This window comes from Gorilla gorilla, chromosome 3 (assembly GCF_029281585.2).
Source record: "Gorilla gorilla gorilla isolate KB3781 chromosome 3, NHGRI_mGorGor1-v2.1_pri, whole genome shotgun sequence".
In the NCBI taxonomy this organism is placed as follows: Eukaryota; Metazoa; Chordata; class Mammalia; order Primates; family Hominidae; genus Gorilla; species Gorilla gorilla.
In genome coordinates, this window is record NC_073227.2 from 13,312,634 (window position 1) to 13,336,528 (window position 23,895).

The 23,895-nt window shown below is 53.4% G+C and overlaps 1 protein-coding gene across 11 annotated transcripts in view; it reads left to right on the forward strand.

Moving 5' to 3' along the window:
• Nucleotides 1–23,895, forward strand: part of ABLIM2 (actin binding LIM protein family member 2) — a 202,508-nt gene that overhangs the window by 65,663 nt on the left and 112,950 nt on the right. For all 11 annotated transcript variants that reach the window (XR_010133322.1, XR_010133320.1, XR_010133313.1 and 8 more), the window contains exons 4-6: nt 5,175–5,290; nt 12,729–12,855; nt 15,787–15,880. Coding sequence is in view for 1 of the 11 variants with exons in the window: in XM_031010278.3 (XP_030866138.2) it covers nt 5,175–5,290; nt 12,729–12,855; nt 15,787–15,880 (337 nt within the window). In the remaining 10 variants the exon portion in view is untranslated. The remainder of the gene's footprint in view (nt 1–5,174; nt 5,291–12,728; nt 12,856–15,786; nt 15,881–23,895) is intronic.

The window sequence follows — 23,895 nt, forward strand, 5'->3', positions numbered from 1 at the left end:
ACACAATATTATTTACAAAATATTGATTATTCACAACTCAATAATAAGAAGACCAAAAATACTGTTAAAAATGGGCAAAAGAGACTGGGTGCGGTGGCTCACGCCTGTAATCCCAGCACTTTGGGAGGCTGAGCCGGGTAGATCACTTGAGGTCAGGAGTTTGAGACCAGCCTGGCCAACATGGTGAAACCCTGTCTCTACTAAAAATACAAAAATTAGCCAGGCGTGGTGGTGGGCGCCTGTAATCCCAGCTACTTGGAAAGCCGAGCAGGAGAATCACTTGAACCCAGGAAGTGGAGGTTGCAGTGAGCCGAGATCACGCCACTGCACTCCAGCCTGGGTGACAGAGGGATACTCCATCTCAAAAAAACTTTTAAAAAAATGGGCAAAAGAGTTTAATAGAGACGACTATAAACCAAAAAGAGATTGAGGCAGGGCTCAATCAACAGAGGTTTATTTAGCCAAGGTTGAGGATGTGCCTGGGGTCAAACGCAAGCCACAGGAGCACTTGTGAGCTGTGCTTTTTCCAAAGGGGGTTTGGGACACTTCAGTGTTTAAGGGGGAAAGAGCAAGAAGGAGAGAAAAAAGGGGAGGAGGAGGAGGACCATGAGGCAGATAGCTACAGTCTTTATAGTTACATCTCATATGCTAATCAGAGCCTCAGTAAATCTATGTTTTACATGTGAAAAGAGGGAGTCCAGGAAACAGTTAAGACTAACCCTCTGTAAATCTACATTTTACATTTGTCATACGCCATTCTGTTTTACATTTTACATGTGACATGGGGTTGTGAAACTACAGTTCTCTGGAAACAAAAGGAAAGCAGTTTTTGCATGACTCCGTTCCCAGCTTAACTTTCCCTTTGGCATAGTGAGTTTGGGGTCCTGAGATTCTATTGTCTTTCACACTTCACTAAAGAACATATACAAATGGGCCAGGTGTGGTGACTCATGCCTGTAATCCCAGCACTTTGAGAGGCTGAGGTGGGCAGATTGCTTGAGGTCAGGAGTTTGAGACCAGCCCGGCTAATATGGTGAAACCCCATCTCTACTGAAAATATAAAAATTAGCCAGGTGTAGTGGCAGGCACCTGTAATCTCAGCTACTCAGGAGGCTGAGGCAGGAGGATGACTTGAACCCAGGAGGCAGAGGTTGCAGTGAGCCAAGATTGTGCCAGTGCACTCCAGCCTGGGTGACAGAGCAAGACTCTGTCTCAAAAAATATATATATATTATATTATATTATATATTATAATATAATATAAATATGTATTCCATATTATAATATGTATTATATATTATAATATACATTATATATTATAACAATATATTATATATAATATATTATATATTATATATATTGTATATATAATATATTATTTATATAATATATTATATAATATATATTATATATTAATTATATAATTATTAATATATAAATGCATAATAAATATATAATACATATTAATATAATATATAGTATATTATATAATTATATTATGTATATTATATAATATATAATTATATATAATTTTTATATAATATATAATTATATATATAATTTTTATATAACATATAATTATATATATATAATTTTATATATAACATATAATTATATATATAATTTTATATATAACATATAATTATATATATAATTTTATATATAACATATAATTATATATAATTTTATATATAACATATAATTATATATATAATTTTATATATAACATAATTATATATATATAATTTTATATATAACATAATTATATATATAATTTTATATATAACATATAATTATATATAATTTTATATATAACATATAATTATATATATAATTTTATATATAACATATAATTATATATGTAGTTTTATATATAACATATAATTATATATGTAGTTTTATATATAACATATAATTATATATGTAGTTTTATATATGACATATAATTATATATGTAGTTTTATATATGACATATAATTATATATGTAGTTTTATATATGACATATAATTATATATGTAGTTTTATATATCACATATAATTATATATGTAGTTTTATATATGACATATAATTATATATGTAGTTTTATATATGACATATAATTATATATGTAGTTTTATGTATGACATAATTATATATGTAGTTTTATGTATGACATATAATTATATATGTAATTTTATATATGATATATAATTATATATGTAATATATATACACACAAATGACCAACAGCATACATGAAACAGTGTTTACCATCATTAGTCACAGGGGTATGCAAATGAAAACTACAAAGAAATGCCGTTACGCCTCCATGAGAACGACTGAAACTGAAAAGATGGACCATGGCAAGTCCTGGTGAGGATGTGAAGCCAGAGGAGTGTCCCTCCAGTGCCGTTGTGAATGCAGAATGGCACAGCGGCCATGGAAACCGGCTTGTCAGTTTCTGATAAAGTTAAACACACACTTAGTATATGATCAGAAAATCCATCTTCTGTATTCACCCAAAAGGAAAGCTTGTGTCCGCGGAGAGGCTGGTTGGCAACCGTGCTTAACAGCTTTATTTGTAACAGCCCCAAACTGGAAACAGCCCAGAAGCCCACAGCAGTTGCATGGAATGGCTGTTGTGATTTATCCATGGGATGGACACTGCTCCGTCCTCAAAGGAACAAAGGATCGATATTGGCAATAACATGAGTAGACCTCAAAAACGCGAGGCTGACAAAACACCAAAGACTACGTGCTCTGTGATCCCGCAAAAAAAAAAAAAAAAGACAAATCTAATGCACGGTGACAGTGACAATCACAGTGTCTGGGGCCATGGTGACAATGATGATCACGGTGCCTGGGGCCAGAGGTCGTGAGCAGCATGATTGTAGACAGCCACAGGGGGCTTTTTGCAGTGGAAAGAATGTTCCATATCATGACTGTGGTGGTGGCAGTTATATGGGTGTGTACATTTGTCACAAGGTACCTCAATAAAGTTGAGGAAATACAATCATAGCTGCCATTGAGTCAGCCCCTCCCAGGTCCAGGCAATAATCCAGAGCTTCCTAGGCAGGATGTCCTGTGGGCGAATGAATGTATGAATACAAACCTGGAATGCAGGCATTCTCAGTCCTACTTTATAGGTGGGAAGTGTTTCAGAGAGGCTGAGTAGCTTGTTCCAGGTTAAACAGCCAGAGATTCGCTCCAAGCACATCCAGGGATGGGGAGGGGCTCCCACTCTGTCTCAAGATCCCCCATGACAGGGAGGGTGCAAGGCACGGAGACCCAGGCGGCAGCAGACCACAGCATTCACACGGTGGCAACACGGGCATGGGACAGCCATGCAGGCTCCTGGGCAGCGGATGTGGGGAGAGGGCCCTGGGTTCAGCTCAGCCTGTATTTGTCCTGGATCCCCAGAAGGTACTGGCCCAGTGGGAACCCAGGAACACACCTGCTGCATGGACCGAGGGTACTGGATGCCAGCCCCACAGGTGGGTGCTCTGGCAGGCCTTCAGCAGGGGAAGGCACGGTGGTCTCCAGCTTCAGGGAGCTCCATCTGGCAGGCCCTGGTGGGATGCCAGGCAGGGACTTGGCAGGAGAGAGTAGACCAAGCATGGTCCCCTAGGAGAGCTTCAGTCCTTCACTTATTCACCCATTCATTCATTCAGCAATGAATCCATTGTCTCCTCCCTGAAGAAGACAGACAGAACCCAACAAAGGTGTTTGAGCAGGGGCTTTTTTTTTTTTTGGTATGAGTCTCACTCTTTCGCCCAGGCTGGAGTGCAGTGGTGCAATCTCGGCTCACTGCAACCTCCACCTCCCGGTTCAAGCGATTGTCCTGCCTTACCCTCTCAAGTAGCTGGCATTACAAGTGCGCACCACCACGCATGGCTAATTTTTGTGTTTTTAGTAGAGACGGGATTTCACCACACTGGCCAGGCTGGTCTCAATCTCCTGACCTCAAGTGATCCTCCCACCTCAGCCTCCCAAAGTGCTGGGATTACAAGTGTGAGCCACTGCGCCTGGCCACACAGGGGATTTAAGGGGCACCCGTGGTCTGACACTTCCACGGGCTTCTGCCTGAAAAGCACCTGGTTCTCTGGCCAGGCTCAGATGGGGAAGGAAAGTGGCCCGGTGGCTGCTGGGAGCTTGATGGCAGCAGGTGTCGAGGGCAGACATGGCAGCATTCTCAGGCTGTGCTTCTGGCCCTGTCTGCAGGTGGCCTGGCCTTAGCTTGCTAGATGCAGCTACTTGAGCCATCCCTCAGTCTCCAAAGACATCCCCGGGCTGCAGGAGGATGGGCCGGCTCTCTGCGGTCCCTCACCTGGCCTCGCTCCAGGCACTTGCTGCGGAGGCGGACTTTAAGGGGGTGCCAAAAAACTCAGTAGTCAAGTAAATGATATTTTAATGCGATATTTTAAAAAATTGAAATAAATGCAAAAAATCCATTTAGAGCAAAATGGCAGAATTTTAAATAAAGACAGGATCCGATTGTTCAGCATCTTCCTGTCTATGAGGTGTGCTTTTATAGACACTGCCCTTTTAGAGGCCCAGGTAGTTAAATCGTGGAACTTTGAAGCCAGACAGGTCTTGGTTTGATTCTGGTTCTGACTCGTATCCATGTGTCCTTGGAAAAGTTACATATCCTCTCTGAAGTCCAGTTTCTCACCTATAGAGAAAACATGAAGCAAAAACCAACTAGGTTGAATGGCGTGGGGTTATTCATGAGGCATGCCTATAGGGCACCTATCACAGTAGTGGACCCTGGGCACACAGGAGATGCCCAGTGTACATAGCTGCTGCGCTTGCTGCTGAGCTGATATGAAGAAAGCATCCCATGTGACTGGGAAGGCAGGGTGGGCTGGAGGGGCCGCCCAGGCAGCCTGGCATGTTGCCGTGTGCCAAGCACTGGGCTGGCCCTCAGCTGGTCCTCACCACCACCTTAGGTGCTATGATTCTGCCTGTTGGTACAGATGAGGAAACTGAGGCTCAGATGTCGATGACTACCTGAGGTCCTATTGCGGGGACGCAGCAGTGCCTGGGTGGAGAGGCCCTGCATTTCCTCAGCCTGTGAGTGGTACTTTTGTGAGATCCTGGGGAGACGTTGGCCCTGGTCTCCTGCGCTGGGACAGGGCTCCCCCAGAGAGGAGCCGGAAGGTGGGCCTGGCTGGTAACGAGCTCTCTTGTTTCAGGCTGCCCTTCCCCCCCGGGGACCGAGTGACCTTCAACGGGAAGGAATGCATGTGCCAGAAGTGTTCCCTGCCTGTATCAGTGGGCAGCAGCGCACACCTGTCCCAGGGCCTCCGAAGTAAGTGGGTGCTGAGTGGGGGCGTGTTGAGTGGGGGCATGCTGAGTGGGGGTTGCTAAATGGGTGGGTATGCTGAGTTGGGGGGCGCTGAGTGGGGCGTGCTGAGTGGGATGTGCTGGGGGGCGCTGAGTGGGGGCGGTGCTGAGTGTAGGGCATGCTAAGTGGGGGCTTGCTGGTTGTGGGGGTGGTGCTGAGTTGGGGGCTTGGTCTCTGCAGTGCCCAGGGACAGAGCCTGAGACACGGGGACCCAGAGCAGCAGCAGCTGCAGTGAACGCTGTGAATAAATGTGAGGAGGCAGCCAGGGATGGAAGTTTCTGGGGCTCTCGTGCCGCCAAGTCTTTGCACTGGCTGTTTCCTCCACCCCATGTGCCACTCCTGCTTTCCCATCTAATGTCCACTGCTGCTTTCCCATCTAATGCCCGCTGCTGCTTTCCCATCTAATGTCCACTGCTGCTTTCCCATCTAATGCCCACTCCTGCTTTCCCATCTAATGCCCACTGCTGCTTTCCCATCTAATGTCCACTCCTGCTTTCCCATCTAATGTCCACTGCTGCTTTCCCATCTAATGCCCACTGCTGCTTTCCCATCTAATGTCCACTGCTGCTTTTGCCCAGCTCTAGCACACCTCCTCCAGGAAGCCTTCCAGGTCTCCTTCAGGTCCTCTCCCTCTGGCATTCACTCCCCTTAGCTCCCCTCTGTTAATTCCAGGCCACCCGGGACCCCTTTGGGGGAACCCATAGAGGAACACTGAGCTCCGGGCTCCCGCAGTCAGGGGCCCTTGGGTTTACTGCTCCACCTCCCAGGAGTTAGGCCAGGTGTGTATGCAGTGGGGGCTCAAGATGCTTCCTGAATTAGGAAGCAGGAGGTTGTTAGTGTGAAAAAAAACAAATGCCAGCCGAAGTGTCAGGGGTTTGCAGGTGTGGGGCCAAGTATCAGCAAGGAGTGGGCAGCCAGGTGGCCTTTCCCATCTGGGGTGGCTCTGCCGGATCATGAGATGGCACACAGGCTCTGGGAGGGGAGCCCAGCAAACCAGGCCCCGCCGCTGCCAGGCACCTGCTGCAGAAGCCCGCTCTGAGCACCGTGGTCACTGGGGTGTCCCCAGAGGCAGGGCCACGTGTCCCCAGACAGAGGAGGGGTTTCTCCTGATTTCTGGGGTCAGCATCTTGCCCGCAATTAATTTCCTCTCCTGTGTCAAATGCCTCCTTTCTCCCCAACCTTGTCTGCTGTGTTGAGAGTCTCTACAGAGGCGATTCCACTTCCAGCCTCCCCGGGGTGCAGCACTGGCCCTGGGAGCTGGTTATAATTTGACTCTGTGAGCCGAAGCAAAGCCTTCATCCCTTGGGATGAAGTTCACAGCAGCACCGGGTCGGGAGGGTGCTGCTTCGGGGCTTGCTAGGAGAGTCCTCCATTCAAAAATTTCTCTCCAGCTGGGGCCTGGATTGACTGATTTTTTTTTAACGTAAACGTGGTTTTATTTAATGCCTTTTATCTATCTTTGAGAATTTGGCTTCACAAACAGTAGTACTGTTATAATTAAATTCAGATAGTAATCAAAAGCTGTATGGCAAATTTTAAAAGGGGGAGATCAGTTTTCAACAGTTTGTCCACAGCTTCCTGGCAGCCAAATTAAAAAGGGAAACATGGGCCGGGTGTGGTGGCTCATGCCTGTAATCCCAGCACTTTGGGAGGCCGGGGCGGGTGGATCACCTGAGGCCAGGAGTCCGAGACCAGCCTGGACATGGTGAGACCCTGTCTCTAATAAAAATACAAAAATTAGCCTGGTGTGGTAGTGCCCACCTGTAGTCCCAGCTACTCAGGAGGCCGAGGCAGGAGAATCACTTGAACTTGGGAGGCAGAGATTGCAGTGAGCTGGGATTGCACCACTGCACTCCAGCCTGGGTGACAGAGTGAGAATGTCAAAAAAAAAAAAAGTGGGAGGGGATGGAAATATGACCAACCACAGAATCACTGTCTGAGATTTTTTTTTTTGAGGTTTTCAAAAATACCCTTGGCAGAAAGCCTCTGCCCTCTCCAAATGTAAATTTATTTTGAAATATCAAATTTGCATTTTCAAAGAACAAATGTTCCCTGGACCCCTAGATATCTAATAATGTAACCTGCCCCTTCCCCCAGCCTGTGGTGAGAATCCTCAGCTTAGAACCATTTCTGTGCCTAGAAAGCATTGAGCAGCAGTCCTGGTTCCTGCGTGGATGTCTGCAGTCTTCCCAGTCCAGCCTCCTTTAGTTTTCCCAGCAGCTGTGCCTGGAGGAGCTCTTCTGCAGGTGCAGGAGTGCCCTGTACCTGGCAGGGGTGGGTGTGCTGGGTTCTCAGTGTCCATCAGGGGGCGGAAGTGCCGAGGGGTGGGCCAAGGCCTTTCAACTCCAAAGCAAGTGAGCTCACCCCACTAGGACTAGAGGCTGTCCAAGGTGGCCTTGGTTCTGAAACTGGAGACGCAGGCTGAATTCCAGCAGGTGGGTCTGGAAGGGGGAGGATGCTACAGATGAGTACAAAGACTAAACACCTGTGAAATGTGCTGGGTGCACCCTCCAGACCCGCGTGAGTGGACGGGGCTGCAGCGTGGGCACCCCCAGACCCGCGTGAGTGGACAGGGCTGCAGCATGGGCACCCCCCAGACTTGCGTGAGTGGACGGGGCTGCAGCGTGGGCACCCCCAGAGCCATGTGAGTGGACGGGGCTGCAGCGTGGGCACCCCCAGAGCCGTGTGAGTGGACGGGACTGCAGCGTGGGCACCCCCAGACCCGTGTGAGTGGACGGGGCTGCAGCGTGGGGGCAGGGAATGGGAATGGCACTGAGACACCAACACCAGATGGCAGCTTCCTCCAAAGCCACGCTGTGGTGTTCTCGGCACATCTGGAGGCCGTGAGGAGCCATAGATGGTTGTGGAGTGGGGTAGAGTCAAGTCAGTCCAGAATGTAGGAAGCAGCACCGTCTGCCTGGCCAGCTTGCTGGGCCGGGGGGCAGCAGGGTGGGGCCTCATATGGCTGCCTGTGCGGCTGCCCCTCCCTGGGGAGGGGAGAGTGGCTGGCTCTTGAGGCAGAGCTCAAGCTTGAGTCCCGTGGCCCTGAGCTTCCCTCTGCTGCCCCAAGCAGGCCACTTAGGAACAAGAAATCCTTTAGGGTGGGCCGCACAGGCTTCTTCCAGAAGGAGCAGCAAACACCCTACATGCCTCAGCTTCCCCACCACACTCGTTGGGAGGTCCCCTGTGTCCCTGAAGCTCTGCCCCTTCCCGTGAGGACCCCAGCTCTCCAGTGCTGACCCATTGCTGGTCACGAGCCTGTCACAAGGCGGCCGTCGCAGAGTGCGAGCGCCGTGCCGACCCAGAGGTAGCTCTGAGCCCAGATACCCTGGGTGGACCCTGCATTCACCACTGTGTGCCGAGGACAAGAGGTGTCCCCTCTCTGGGCCTTTGATGTGGGTGTGGGGCCAGCCAGGGGCGTGGGCGGCAGGCTGGCAATTGGGAAAAATGGGCTTGGCCTGGGGAAAAGGGATGGCGAGCAGCTCCATCCGTGCTGAGAAGACCCCGCGGCTACTTCTTGGGCCTGGCCGCCCCTGGCTCTTTAGCTCCATCCCTTGGACCTGGGGAGGCCCCACCAGAGTGAGGGATGAAGGGGCAGGAAGGGGTGTATGCAGTTCTAAGGTCCCAGGCCCAGGAATGGGGCTTTGGGGTCCTCCACTCTTCCAGCAACGGGGCTTGACCACCTGGGCTGTGGCACGTGGAGCCCCTGTGTCTTCTGCCCCTGCAAGGGTAGAGCTACGAGGGTGGGTGCCCAGACCAGAGCCCCCGCCCCCTTGCTGGCTGCCTGGGAAACAGGAGAGCCTCGGGGTGAGGCCGGGGTTAAACCCAGGAGCTCCCACTGCTCCCGGGCTGCCTAGGAAACAGGAGAACCCCTGGGTGTGCCTGGGAGGTAAACCCAGGATCCTCGCAGGAGCCCCCATCCCGCTCTGGGCCCATGGCAGGTCTGTCCTGGTCTAGTCCTGACCGCAGTGCGCTGAGGCTGAACTTGAACGTGTTTTATCTTTTCCAGCAGCTTTTCTTCCTCAGTACAGGTTCCTAAATGAAGCTGCAAGCCAAGTTCATGGATTTTCAATCACTTTCAAGTTTTGGAGCTTGGTCAGAGTCCTTGTTTCCAAAACTCAATCTCAGATTTGATCTAGAATCTGAGACTCCCCCCTACTCCCCTGACCCCCAGTTAGACCTGGGGTGCTGCAGAGGGGGTCTGGTTCCTGCATCTGCACCCCCTGAGCTCCAGCTGAGGCTCCAGGAGGCTGCCTGGCACATCCTAGCCACTCCCCAACAACCACCCCCACCATGACCACATCTTGTGGAAGAGGGAGCATTTTGGGGAAAATAGGAAAGTGGAAGGTTCTAGGAGGGTTATGCCATTGCCGCTGATGGCAGTGCCAGCCAGGATGTACGGGCACGTGGCCAGCTGACATTGGGGGGTCCTGGGGTCCCTTCTGCCCTGCTGGGGACATCCTGCCGCTGACAGCTCTAGTCCACAGCCTGTGTCACACAGGACTCTGAGCTGCCATGTGCAGAGCCCGCAAAGCAATGTGGAGCTCCGGATGTGTTTAGAAAGTGAGGATGTGGTTTCCATGGCAACACTCCTTTTGCACCTTGCTCTCATCTCCACGTGTACTGCTGATAGGAGAATGAGGGGGCCGAGGCATGTGTGAGGTTCACATCCCCCCTGCAGTTTGGAGCTCAAGGTCAAGGGAGCTTCTTGGCAGGGGAGGGCGCCGGCCAATATGGTAGGAGGCAGAATGGCGGAGATGCCCACAAAGGCATCACAGAGGGAGCAGGCCACCCATGAGGGGACCACCTGGCAACAACAGCAGTGGCAGTGAGAGCAGAGGTGGGCCCACCTCACCGGTCAACGTGTGTGCATTTATTCACGGATCACACGTGCCCTCATTCCAGGGGCACAGAGAGGTGAAGTGACTTCCCCAGGTCACAGCCGGTGGGGGGCATTGCTGGGATCTGACCGCTGCTGTCTGCTGTCTGTCCTCTGGTCGCCACACAGCCCCATGTGCTGTGCTCCCTTGACATGCAGAGAAGCCAGCAGAGGCTTGGAGCCGGGGATCTCAGCTCCAGCACCATTCACATGTGGGGCCAGAGAGCCCTGTTGAGGGCGGCTGTCCTGGCACGGTTAGCATCCTGTGTCCACTACCCACTAGATGCCTGGAACCCCCTCCAAGTTATGACAACCAAAACGGTCGCCAGACATTGCCAAATGTCTCTTGGGCAAAAGTGCCCCAAGTTGAGAGCCACTGATGCAGAGCTTTGCAAAATGTGCCTTATCACCTGCTAAGTGGGGGAAGCCAGGAGGCTAAGTCAGGGCTGTGCGTCGTGTGACTCTGCAGAGACACAGGAAGGAGCGTGGCAAATTGGGTGATGTGGGGGTCGCCTCCTGGACTTGAGAAGGGCGGAGGCATCCTCTCACTTTGGTTCCCATTCATTCATTCATTCATTCCCCACGTGTTTCTCAAGCCCACAGCCTCTGCTGGGCATCCAGGGTCCTGAAATGAGTAAGAGGCCCCCCTTTCCCTCAGAGTTTGAATCTGCTCTCTGGCTGTTTTCCAAAGTAGCATGTGAATGTGCACAGTGTGGTCACTTAGGAAATCCTGAGCTTGACCAACGGCTTTGTGAGTGTTCGTTTGTTTTAATTGTTAAAAACAATATGACTCAGGCCTCTGCCAAAAGAAACTAATGAAGCCACGCAGGGAAGCAGCCTCCGCTGAGCTCTCACCGCACAGCAGGCCCACAGGGGGTCTCACCGATGCTCACTGTTCACCCGGGATGCGCAAGGCTTTGGGCCAGGTCTTCCGTGTAAATTAGCACTGGATCCGGGCAGGCACCAAGTGAGGAGGTGATCACCCTACCCCACGATGAGGAAATGGGGGCTCCTGCAGGAGGAATACGCTCAGTGTGACCCAGCGCAGAGTGAGGGCCAGGATTTGTACCCAGCGCGTCGGGCCCTGGGGCCACCTTCTTTCAATCTTGGGTAGAGGTTTCCTTGGGCACGAGGGGTCCCTGCTTGGTCTGTGAATTACTCAGGGGCTCCTGCAGGCGGCAAGGCCCTGTTTGTCAGACACCCTCTTCCTCCCTGTCCATCACGGGGTCCGAGGCCCTGCCCTTGTCATGCCCCCAACACACAACCACACCCTTAAACACACACAGACACACACTTCCACAAACACACAGACACACTCTCATGTGCAGACATAGTCACACATGCGGACACAAACACATACATAGACACACTCACGCACCAGTCACACACACTGACGCACATTCAGCTATGACAGGTGCAGGTCCCTGGAGTGAGGATGTGTGTGATCCATGAATCAGTGCACACCTGGGTGGTTGACTCAGTGGGCCCTGCTCCGTCCCAGTTGCTGCTGTTGTCACCAGGTGTTCACCTTGTGAGAGGCCCTTTCCCTTGGGGATGCTGTCACGGCATCTCTGCCACTCTGCCTCCCACTCCCCGCCCCTGACCTCATATATTCACAGGAAGACTCATGGGAAGACTCAGGTGACATACAAATGCTCACAGTCCCATAAGACACATCCACATACTTACAGTCACACGCTATGCACACAGATGCACACGCACTCACACGCACCCCGCTCAGGCTCGTGCACCAGGCTCTCCCCAGCTCCCCAGCCTGCTCCACCCGCTCTGCCAGGGGAGCGCGCCCATGATGCTGGCTGTGGAGCCCCCAGTGTGGTGGCTCATAGGGTGGAGGGATTGTGGGCCACTGGCTCAGGGCAGGGCCAAAACCTGGAGGCCCTGTGCACAAAGACCAGGCCCTGGGACACAGGGCAAGTGAGTAGGGCAGGCACGGCTGGGAAGGACAGAGAAGGCACCAGGAGGCCAGGCAGGGTGCCACGAGGCTGGTGGCCACGGGGTGGAGAGCGCCAGTCACCGTAGGGATGGCAGAAAGAGAGAAGGTGGGTTTGGCTGGCTGGGTGTGGCGGGAGAGCTCCCAGGGCTGACGGGTTTGGGGGCTGGGGGCTGGGGGCTGGCTCGGCCCTCTCTAATATGGTCCATTTCCCTTTGGGGGGCACATCGAGTCACAGTTGGGTTCAACCTGGTACGTCTCGGTGCCAGGAGCCAACTCCGCTCTCCCGCAAGACAGGACCTCTGCTTCTTCATCTAGGTTTCCCCAGCTCATAGCCCAGGCTGCATGCAGTCAGTGCTCAATGCATGCAGGGTCAAACTTCCCCAGTTGCCTTCCCCATGCTCCAGAGACTGCTGTGTAAGAGACTCCTCCAAGCACACTCGGTGTGGCTGCTCGTCTGTCCCGCCCCTCCCGGCTGCCCCAGGGGCCTTCACGGAGTGTGGAGAGCAGGAGGCCTCCCCAACACCTCTCACAATGGTGGGGGTGTCTGTGTTCTCTTCTCTTTCTTCCAGGTTGTGGGGGCTGCGGCACAGAAATCAAGAACGGCCAGGCCCTGGTAGCCTTGGACAAGCACTGGCACTTGGGCTGTTTTAAGTGCAAGAGCTGTGGGAAGCTCCTGAACGCCGAGTACATCAGCAAGTAAGTGGGGGGAGGGCTCCAGTGAGAGCCTCCGCTCAGGCTTCCCTACTCTGTGGGGGTCCCACACTCTGCACGTGTCCCCAGCGCCACCCTCTCTGTGTCTCTCCTATTCCTCACACAGCTACTACTGCCCTGCTGCTGGGTGAGAAGCATGGCTCAGAGCTTAGCGAATTTGTCCCAACAGCCTTATGTCCCCCTTCCCTGGCCAGCCCTGGCTTCTCTAACGGCATTTGCAGCATCCGGCTCCTTTTTGTGGATGAGAAGCAGAGCTACCAGGGCTGCCAGTGCTGAGTTTTTGAAGTGCCTTCCCTCCCCGTCGCAGTCCCCCTCCACCATCTCCATGGGATCAGCTGCCTTTCTGGCGCCTGGATGTCCTGCAGGAGGTGAAGCAATGTCAGCAGAAGCCAGCATGGGGATGAGGAGAGGGGGCTGACCCATCCCAGGTGTCAGGGCTGGGGCCCCACAGCCACGCAGTCTGTCTTCTGCAGAGCGGGGGCCCCTGGGGCAGCTGCCATCGACACCAAACATGTCCCACAAATGTGCAGTCACACTGGGGTGGTGGCCGATTTGGGAACCGGGGAAGGCTTCTGGGAAGATCATGGCCTTGAATGGAGGCAGCTCAGGGCCAGGAGCTGGGGGTCGGTTTTAACCCTGGGGGATTGGGGACCTGAGGCAGGCAAGCCTTCCGCATGGCGCAGGTGAGGGGCGAATATGTGGACGAGCTGAAGGCGGGCAGCTCCTCTGAGCGCAGAGGGCCCCTTCCTGGGAGCTAGAGGATCTTCTGGCCACTTTTATCTATGCTGTGCTTGTTCTCAATGCCCAATGGGAACAAAATCATCACAGGAATTGATGGGGATGAAAAACGCCCTGTGATAAAACTGCATGGAGTGAGGCGCGCGCGCATATGCATGCACATTTGAGCACGTGTCACACGGAACCTGAATCACGTCGGCGGATGTGCCCGTGTTGACTTCCTGGCTGAGGGTATATACTGATTCTGCATCACCACTGGGGGAAACTAGGCAAAGGGTACATGGGACCTCTCTGTATTGTTTCTTACAACTGCTGGGGAATCTGCAGTGATCTTCAAGACATCATTTTAAGTAAAACCTCCAAACCAAGGTGAGCTTGCACCCAGGGTGAGGGACCTGTGCGATGCATGAGTTTCCCCGCCTGTGTCACGGTCAGCCAGGGACCGCCCGGTGTGGTGCACGCAGCACTTTAATATAAAATGAAAATGCCCAGCCCTGTGCTGGCGGCAGGCCCCTCCCGCAGCGTTGGCAGCTCACCCACACCGTGCATGTTACTTAGCAGCCTCCAGAGCTGTCCCAGAATTGACAAGGAGGGCGTTGGTGTTGCCATGGAGATGTTATCTTTAACCTCCCATTTGCTGCAAATACACCCATTGGTGGGTTATTACGGGAGTCCTGAGGTCAGCGGCATTTGGAAGTAAGCCTGAGGACTCATTGTTTGTCTCCCCCTCACGTGGAAGGAAGGGCTGCCACTCTCTGAGCGATGGCTCATCCCAGCTGTGGGCCACTTCCAGGCCGCAGCCAGAGAGGGGCACCCAGGCCCAGGGCTCATGACCCCACATCCTGGGGACCTAGCAACAGCCCAGAGCTTGGAGGAAAAGAACGTGAGCTGGGGTCTAATCCATGACAGCCTGAGAAATCCTCCCTTCTCTAGTAGCTGTGCAAAAACTCAAACCAAATTTGGAACACTACAGCAACTTCAGCAATGCTGGGGGGGGGGGCGCGTTGGAGTGGCAGGCACCTCGCTCTGTGCCAGTCACCCCCGCACGTGCTGGGTATGGCCGGGGCTGAGAGGACAGCCCTGGTTAGTAATGACAATGCTTCAGCCACCTTGGAGAGTGCCTGCCGTTCTCTTCATTAGTCCTTACTTTTATTTCCCCCATTATGCAGATGGGGAAGCTGAGGCTCAGAGAGGTTAAGTGAGTTGCCCAGGGTCACACAGCTGGGACGTGGCATTTGAGCACAGGCCTGTTCACTCAACCACGGCTCAGCAGAGCAACGCCTCCCCACACCGAGTGTGGCCACTGCTGACCTGCTGTCCCCACATCTGCACAGCCATCCATCTTGGCATGTTGATCTCTTAATAATCATGATAACGGGTGTGAAGATCAGCTCAGGAGCTGTGCCAGGGATGACCCCGCAGACGGCTTTTCTCTGTAGCTCATTTATGGAGACTCGGAGGAAGCCACTGCTGGAGGGGCAGGCCCAGGATGACGGGCATTCGACACCAATTCCCTGAGCCCTATGCACCTGGCACATAGCAGGCAGGCTGCACGTGTGCGTGGGGAGAGGGGATGGACGCATACGTGCAGCCCTCCTGCTCTTTCCTGCACTGTGGAAGGCCAGGCCTCTCCAAGTGTGACCAGAGCCAGCCTTTGTCACCCCTCATATTCGGGGGCTGTGATGCAGGCCAGGATGCAGGGGGGACAGTAAAGTCTTGTCCTAACCTACCACACCCTCATCTGGGCTTTCTGTCATTCTCCAGCCCTGTTCCCAATGTGGGTGCCCTTAATGTCCCCCCTCTTTGGCTCACAGTTTTCTAAGGCACCCCAGATGTTGAACTTTGGATGGAAGGAGCCAGAAAGAAGAGCCAGGTCTACAGAAGCAGCTCTCGTTTCCCAGAAGCTGCTGCTGTCAGCCCCTCCCACCCACTGGGCAGGTGGTCTGGCCTGTGCTCCTCAGTTTCTCCGTCTGTGAAATGGGACCATTGTCATATTTCTCATGGGGCTGGTGTCTGTGACAGCCCAATGACACTGCCTGTTGGAAGCATTGTTACCTGAGCAGGAGGAGGTGGGCATTCCCCCACTTTGAGGGCAGACCCTCTTGTTGGTGAGGGTTGTTAGATCTCAAGGGTCCTCGGGCGACACCCGCCCTGTGTTGACTGCCTGTCTCATTGCAGGGATGGGCTGCCCTACTGCGAAGCCGACTATCACGCCAAGTTCGGCATCCGCTGTGACAGCTGTGAGAAATACATCACAGGGCGTGTGCTGGAGGTAAGTGCGGCGGGCCGGGCCCCTGCCCTCTCTGAGCTAGGGCCTAACTGCCCCCTGGGAGTTGACTGGGAGATTTGTGTGTGTTTGTGCAAGAATCTGTCTGGCTGCAGCTTCACCTCCCTACTCCTGCCAGCTCAGCCAATGGACACCCTCATCAGCTGTCCAGGGCCTGCCCAGTGCCACCTCCTCCAGGAAGCCTGCCTTGTGATGCTCTCTTCTGTGCCACTTGACAAATTCAGAGCATGTGGGAAGTGCCTTGAGACGTTTTGGCCCAGCCGTTTGCTGTCTAGATTGGGACTCAGAGGCACGGAAGATGGAAGAGAGCCCACACCAGGACCTCGTCCCCATAGGAGGCACAGCGGGGTCACCCAGCAGGCAGGGCAGATAGCAGTTATGCAGGGGGAGCTTCTGAGGTGCTGATAGCTTTGTGTGCCTTGGTCTGGGAGGTAGTCATGTGGGCATGTTCCCTGTGTGAAAATTACACATTATGCCCTTTTCTGCGTTTTGTTCAATAAGATAAATCCCATGGGGCAACTAGGACCAAACCCCACCCTCCAGATTCACAGGCCCCCAACCCCCATCCTGCAGCCCACCCTCTCTGGGTTCACAGACCCCCCCCCACCCTGTAGCCCACCCTCTCTGGGTTCACAGACCCCCCCACCCTGCAGCCCACCCTCTCTGGGTTCACAGACCCCCCCCCCACCCTGTAGCCCACCCTCTCTGGGTTCACAGACCCCCCCACCCTGCAGCCCACCCTCTCTGGGTTCACAGACCCCCCACCCTGCAGCCCACCCTCTCTGGGTTCACAGACCCCCCCCCCACCCTGTAGTCCACCCTCTGGATTCACAGACCCCCCCCGACCCTGCGGCCCCTCCTTGCCTCAGTGCTGCGGTGCTGGTCAGGCAGGTGGACTGTCCCCATCCCTGGATTGGCCCGTGGTCCATGGGGGAAGCGACAGGTGACCAGGGGGGTCTCGAGAATGGAGAGGAGCTGTGCCCGGTGTGGGAGCCCCTCTCGAGGAGGTTGCAGGAGCTGGCCTCTGGGGTTTGGCTGGGAGTATAGGGTGGGGCTGGGGATAAGGCTGTAGGGAGGGGCACTGAGGAAGGCCTTGGTGCAGGGAATGCTGGGCCACATTAGAGTTTTAGAGAGCTCCCACTGGCTGCCGCAGAGGCCAGTCTGGAGAGGGTGGAGTGGGGTGTACCCTTGGATCCCCAAGGCTGCCCTCTGCAGCTCCCACAGCTGGTACCCAGGACCCAAAAGCATTCAGAATGCGGAGGGGAATGGAACAGTGAGCGCAGAGTGGCTTTTCTGGCAAGAGAAAGGCAGCTGGCGGAGAGCTGGACCTGGCCTCAGGCCGCCTTCTTTCAAACCCGCATCCAGCAACTCTACCTGGCGGGCAGACAGGGGTGGCCACATCCATCCCAGTCCCAGTCACTGTGTCTCACTTCCCCGGCTGCAGACTCCAGGGGGCTGGATGCCCCCACGGGAAGGGTCCTGGCCCTGCACAGAGCTCTGCACTCCTCTGTGGAGTGGCTCCAAGAGGGATGTCCTCCATTCTCATTGATGTGAGGAAGTTTGCAAAGTCCAGAGAGGTGCTAAGAAGAAAATAAAACCACTGACTATGCAATCATAGTTAGCCTAACTTTCTGGCCAGTTTTCTTTCATCTTTTCTTTCCATGTAATCATAGTTGATCTCAAACCATCTGTGCCATGTTGTATCCCAAACATCCCTGTGTTTCCCAACTCGTATTTCCTATTTAGCAGATTCCCAGTTTATTATAAACTCCTCATAAGCATTTCTTCTTTTGGTATTGTGTGGTCTTTTTAAATAGCTTCATTGAGATAGAGTTCACAATTTGCCCATTTAAAGGGCACAAGTCAATGGCTTTCTTTTTTTCTTTTTTTTGGAGAGGGTCTCACTCAGTTGCCCAGGCTGGAGTGCGGTGGTGTCATCACAGCTCACTGCAGCCTCACTTCCCAGGCTTAAGTGATCCTCCCACCTCAGCCTCCCGACCAGCTGGGACTACAGGTGTGCGCCACCACACCTGGCTAATTTTTGTATTTTTTGTAGAGACAGGGTCTCACTATGTCACCCAAGCTGGTCTCGAGCTCCTGAACTTAAGCAATTCACCTGCCTTAACCGCCCAAAGTGCTGGGATTACAGGCGTGAGTCACCACACCCAGCCCATTCAATGGTTTTCTTTATCAATAACCATAGATATTTGCAGCCATCTCCACAGCCAATTTTAGAACAGTTTCATCACCTTAGAAAGAACCCCATACCTTTTAGCTGTCACTCCCTGTACCCGCAAGCCCTCGGCAACCACCATTCTACTTTCTGTCTCCATAGACTTCTCTTCTGGACGTTTCATATGAATGGAATCATGAAATATGTAGTCTTTCATGACCGGCTTCTTTCACATAACTTGATGTTTTCAAGGTTTGTTCGGACATAAGCTTTACTCTCGCATCATATTTCATCATGACTCTCAGAATTATCAGGCTGGGCCAGGCGCGGTGGCTCACGCCTGTAATCCCAGCATTTTGGGAGGCCGAGGCAGGCGGATCACGAGGTCAGGAGTTCAAGACCAACCTGGCCAACATGGTGAAACCCTGTCTCTACTAAAACTACAAGAATTAGCTGGGCATGGTGGTGGGTGCCTGTAATCCCAGCTACTCAGGGGGCTGAGGCAGGAGAATTGCTTGAACCAGGACCAGGAGGCGGAGATTGCAGTGAGCCGAGACTGTGCCACTGCACTCCAGCCTGGGCTACAGAGCGAGACTCTGTCTCAAAAAAAAAAAAAAAAAAAAGAATTACCAGGCTGATCATTTATGGCTGGACACAATGGTGCCTTCCAGTTTTTTACAACCATCAGTAACACTGCAGTGAACACCCTTTAAAAATAATGCTTTGTTTGCATTTCTAATTTTTCCTAAGATATATTCACAGAAATGTAGAAGTTGAGTCAAAAACTAGGAACATTTTTAGTGTTCTTGATGGTTACTATAAATTGCTTTCTAGAAAGATTATTCTGATTTACAATCTTGTCAACAAGATATAGTATTTCTCCTCTAAACCTTTGCCAATTTGATAGGTGGAAACATGGGATCTTGCTTTTTTAAATTTCTTTTTTTAGAGATGGGGTCTTGCTCTGTCACCCAGGCTGGAGCGCAGTGATGAAGTCATAGCTCCCTGCAGCCTCGACCTCTTGAGCTCAAGCAATACTTCCTCAGGCTCCCACGTAGCCGGGACTACAGGCATGCGATACCATGCTTGGATAGTATTTAAAATTTTCTTGGAGACAGGGATCTTGCTGTGTTGCCCCAGCTGGCCTGGAACTCTTGGCCTCAAGTGATCCTTCCACCTCAGCCTCCCAAAGTGCTGGGATTAGGGGTGTGAGCCACGGCACCCTGCAGGGTCTAGCTTTAATTTGCCTTTCTTCCATCCCTAGTGAGGCTGAGTCTTGTCTTTTTTTTCTTTTTTTTTTTTTTTTTTGAGACAGAGTTTTACTCTTGTCATCCAGGCTAGAGTGCAGTGGCACAATCTCGGCTCACTGCAACCTCCACCTCCTGGGTTCAAGCCATTCTCCTGCTTCAGCCTCCCAAGTAGCTGGGATTACAGGCGTGAGCCACCACGCCTGGCTGATTTTTGTATTTTTGGTAGAGATAGAATGTCACCATGTTGGCAGGCTGGTCTCGAACTCCCAACCTCAGGTGATCTGCCTGCCTCAGCCTCCCAAAATGCCGGGGTTACAGGCGTGAGCCACCGTGCCCGACCTTTTGTCATTTGTAGCCATTCCTAATTCTTGTATTTCAGTTATCTGTTGTAAATGTTGCCTGCTTATCTATTTAGGGTCTTTGTGCCTTCTGTGCGGGCAGATCACATAAGGCTGCAGATGTTCTGTCTGTCCTATAAGTATTTTCCTGGGTGGCGATCGTATCTGATATTTACAGCCAGTGATGCATCCCAGGGACGGCGTCCTGCCTGGCCCTCTCCTCTGTCCCCTTCTTCTGGGGCCGTGGCCTCTCCCTCCTCACCCCTCCCCTTGCTCAGCCCTTGCTGGCACACCCCACCCTGTAGGAGATGGTGAGGGCTCTGGAGGAGCCTGCAGGATAGGATGGAGCCTGGCCTGATGCACTGCCTGGCAGTCCAAAGCCACGTTTCCGTTCTCCACAAAGAACAGCCCAGACCTTCCACACTGTCCTGGACTGCGCTCCCTGCCCACACAGCGGCCTTGTCTTCTGCTTGACAAAGAGTTGGCAGCCAGACCTCAGCGAGGACGGCCTGGGTGGCTCACTCTCTATGAGACCCCATTTCTATCCTGACTCTCTCCCTTGCCCTGCTGCTTCCCGCACACCACCCCCACCCCTACCATGCCTGTGCCTGGGTCCAGCCCCTCTGGCCATCGCCCCCTCTGCCGTGCTTGATCCTGTCTCCTCCCATCTTCCCCACCTTACCTGCCAGGGCTTCCCCTCCAGTGGCGTTTTAGAGAGCGTTCGTCTCTCCCGTTAAAAACAGCAGCCTAGTATGGAAGTCCCCGCTGCAGAGACTCAGCCTCTCCTCTTCCTTCGCAGTGGCCCCACTGCCTCTCAGAGACCCTCTCTGTGCTCCTCCACCTGCACTCTCCCTGCTCTTCTGCAGATCCGGGGGCTTTGTGTGCAGGAAACCCTAAGGCCTTTAAGCCTCCTCTTACCGACCCCTCCCTACTTCCCCAGGGGCCGTGCAGGGCCTGCGTTCCCCACTCAGGTGCTGTCCCTGACCCTGCTCCTCTTATGCGCTGGTGGCTCTGATGCTTAGCCAGGCCAACACCACGTGCAGGCACTCTCCCTCCCCCACATACACACTGCCTCCCACCACTCACCTGGGCGTCCAGCTGGATCCACCCACGTGCCCGGCCATCAGCCACTGAGAGCCGGTGGCAGAGCCAGACTGGAGCCTGGGCTGCGCAGGTTTCCCCCAACCCTTTGTCTTCTCCTGGTGCACAGATGCAGGTTTGCATTTTTGGCTTAATACCGTAGCCACGTTGGAACATCCGGTGGCCTAAAGTGGGGTGCATCTTGGGTGCAGTCAGCTGCGGCTGTTGCTGCTGCTGGTGCAGGAGCCTCACCTGCCCCGCGTTTCTGACACCCATGGGCAGCAGCCCCCACACTAGAGAGGCCCTGGCCTGGGGTCGGGGGCAGACCCCACCCAAACTGGGGCTGCTCTGCCTCAGGCACGCTCCGCACTGGGCGAGCAAAGTGGATTTCATCAGGCAGCCCCCCTCCCCTTGATGGATTGGGAGGCAAGCGTCCCATGTCTGCAATGTAAGCATCCCTGGTATTTAATGCCAAATACAGAATTTGGGGTGCACCCTGGTTCATCGGGAAGGAACCATCCTAATTCGAGGAACAGGAGCAAAACAGGTCTGGGTTTTTTCCTCCTCCTCTGCTGTGGAGGAGAAAGGGCCTCCCGGGGAAGATTAATGCTTTTGTTTTCGCCTCTGCCGGGGAGGCGAGTCTGTGGCGGCGTGGCTGAGTCGGCGGGCTCTGCACAGCTCTGAGCATCCTCCCCGGGTGCAAGGTGGGAACCGCGGGCGGGGACAAGCCTGGCTCCGCAGAAGGGGAGCTGCCGCCGCCGCGGTGGCACTGCCTGATGCTCGGCCCAGTGTGCCGGCGCCCCGCCGGGTGACAGTGGACTCCCGGGGCGCAGCAGGAGCAGGTGACAGACTGTTGGCTGAAGGTGAGGGTGTCCACCCTCGCAGGCACACGTTCCAGGGAGCACGGCACTCAAGCAGGGCCGTCAGACTGGGCTCTGGTGCCCAGAAGCTGTGCAGGTAGGAAACCTGGCCCGCAACTCCAAGGGGCTGATGGGGGCTCACAGGGGCCAGGCGGGGCTGCGGGTGGGTGGGTTTTTGGGGACAGAGCAGTCAGGTGTGAGACCTCGGAGCCACCTGTTCCCCCACCCCCGTTTTGCCCCATAAGGCGCTTGGCAGTGCCCCTGGCTTCCCTCTGCAGGACCCAAGCACAGAGCATCCCAGGCTCCCACTGCCAGCCGAGCCCTCGCCTGTGCTGTGTCTGCGTGTGGTGGGCATGGTGCCATCCTAAGTGCTGGCGCCCGCAGTGCCCGCCTGCCCGCGAAATGTGCATTTGGTGGGACAGTGGGGTTTTCCTTCCCCGTCTCTCCCTCAGTTTCTCCTAAACGTGCAGCACCCTCATGCGTGTTGTCCTGCATCCCACCCATCTCTGGGTGTCTGTCCTGATGAGCCAGCTCCTTGCTGGGGTCCTGTGGGGGCATGGGAGGGGCTGATATCTGTGTCCCACTCCTGGGCCGGGATGGCTGGCTAGGGATGGGGGAGGCACTGGGCTGTGGCAGCAGAGGTGGGTGGCGCCTGGCAGCAACTGCGGCAGAGCCAGCTGCTGGGGACGGATGGCACCGCCCCCACAGAGGGAGCTGGGACTCAGCTGGCGAATCCACGGGGACAGCGGTGTGACCAGCCTCTAGACCAGGGCTGCATAAAGGGAGGAGGTGTGGATGAGGAGAAGCCACTGGCCATGTGTTCAGAGCCCCACCTTCCAGGAACCCCATCCCTCCCTCGCCCTGTCAACACCTCCTGAAGAGGTGGGCGGGAGTGGGGGTGCCTCTTCCCAGCCCCACCCTCTGTTAACCCTGTCAGGGCTGAGGTCTGGGCCCGGTGTGCCTCGTGCAGTCTGTGCAGGGGCCGTCTCCCCGGTAACAAGAAGCCCAGCGTCCCCCTGGTTCTGCAAATCAATTCCTCCTCCCTTTACTCCTCCCCTCCTCCTTCCCTCCCTCTGCCCCTCCTCTCTTTCCTTCCCCACTCAACCACTCCCTTCTAGACCCTTCCTGGCCTCACTGTGTGTTCCACCCTGGGCTAGATGCTGGGTTCACGGAGACGCAGGTGACAGATCCCTGCCACGGGGGAGGCTGGCAGGAAAGGGGGTGCCCAGGCTCTCTCTGCCCTGGGTCAGGGACCAGTTGAACATCATTCTTGCAATTGCGGGACGTTTGTTCTTTGCTTCCTCCTGTCTGTCTTGGGGCAGGAAGCACGGATGACTTTCGTCATTGGGAGAAAACAAACCGTGTTTCCAAATAAATACAGCATTTCTGATGGGTAGAGGTGATAGCGACTTCTCAAGTCCCCAACTTCTCTCACTCAGAAGGAGTACCTGTGTATCATAAAATAAGCCAAAACATTCATAGTGCCACCCTCACAGCTAACTACTGCTGGCATCTAGAAGTCATCCCTTCAGATTTTGCACATGTGCAGATACACACATCCACAGACACACGAGATATACACACACATGCACAACCCACAGACAACACACGTGGACACAGAGACACAGGAAAAAACACAGACACACACGGTCACACACACAAGACAGACACAGCACAGACTCACAGACACACAGGCCACACACGTACACATACAGACGTACACACACAGACACAGATTATAGACATACATAGACACATGCAGACACACAAACACAGACACACTCAGATACACAGATACATACACAAAGCACATAGACACACACAAACACACAAAAGGACACACAGATCACATACACATACGAGACGTGCAGACAACACACTTAGGCACACAAACAACACACATGGAAATAAACACACAGAAAGAAACACATGACACACACAACCAACATAAACACAGGGACACAGACATCGACAACACAGACACACAGAAAACACACACGGCACCCACAGACACGTACACACAGACAACACTTAGAGACACACAAGCACACGGAGAGACACAGACAACATGCATGGACACACCGACATGTACACAGACAACACAAGGACCCATGGACACAGAGACTGCACATAGCAACACAGACAACACACAAACACACACAGAGACACACAGAAATGCACACAGACAACCAAGACAGCACACACGATGCATACACAGACACACGGAAAGACATCCACACAGACACCAGGCAAAACGCAGAGACACACAGACACGCACATGCGCACACACCCTTCGCCG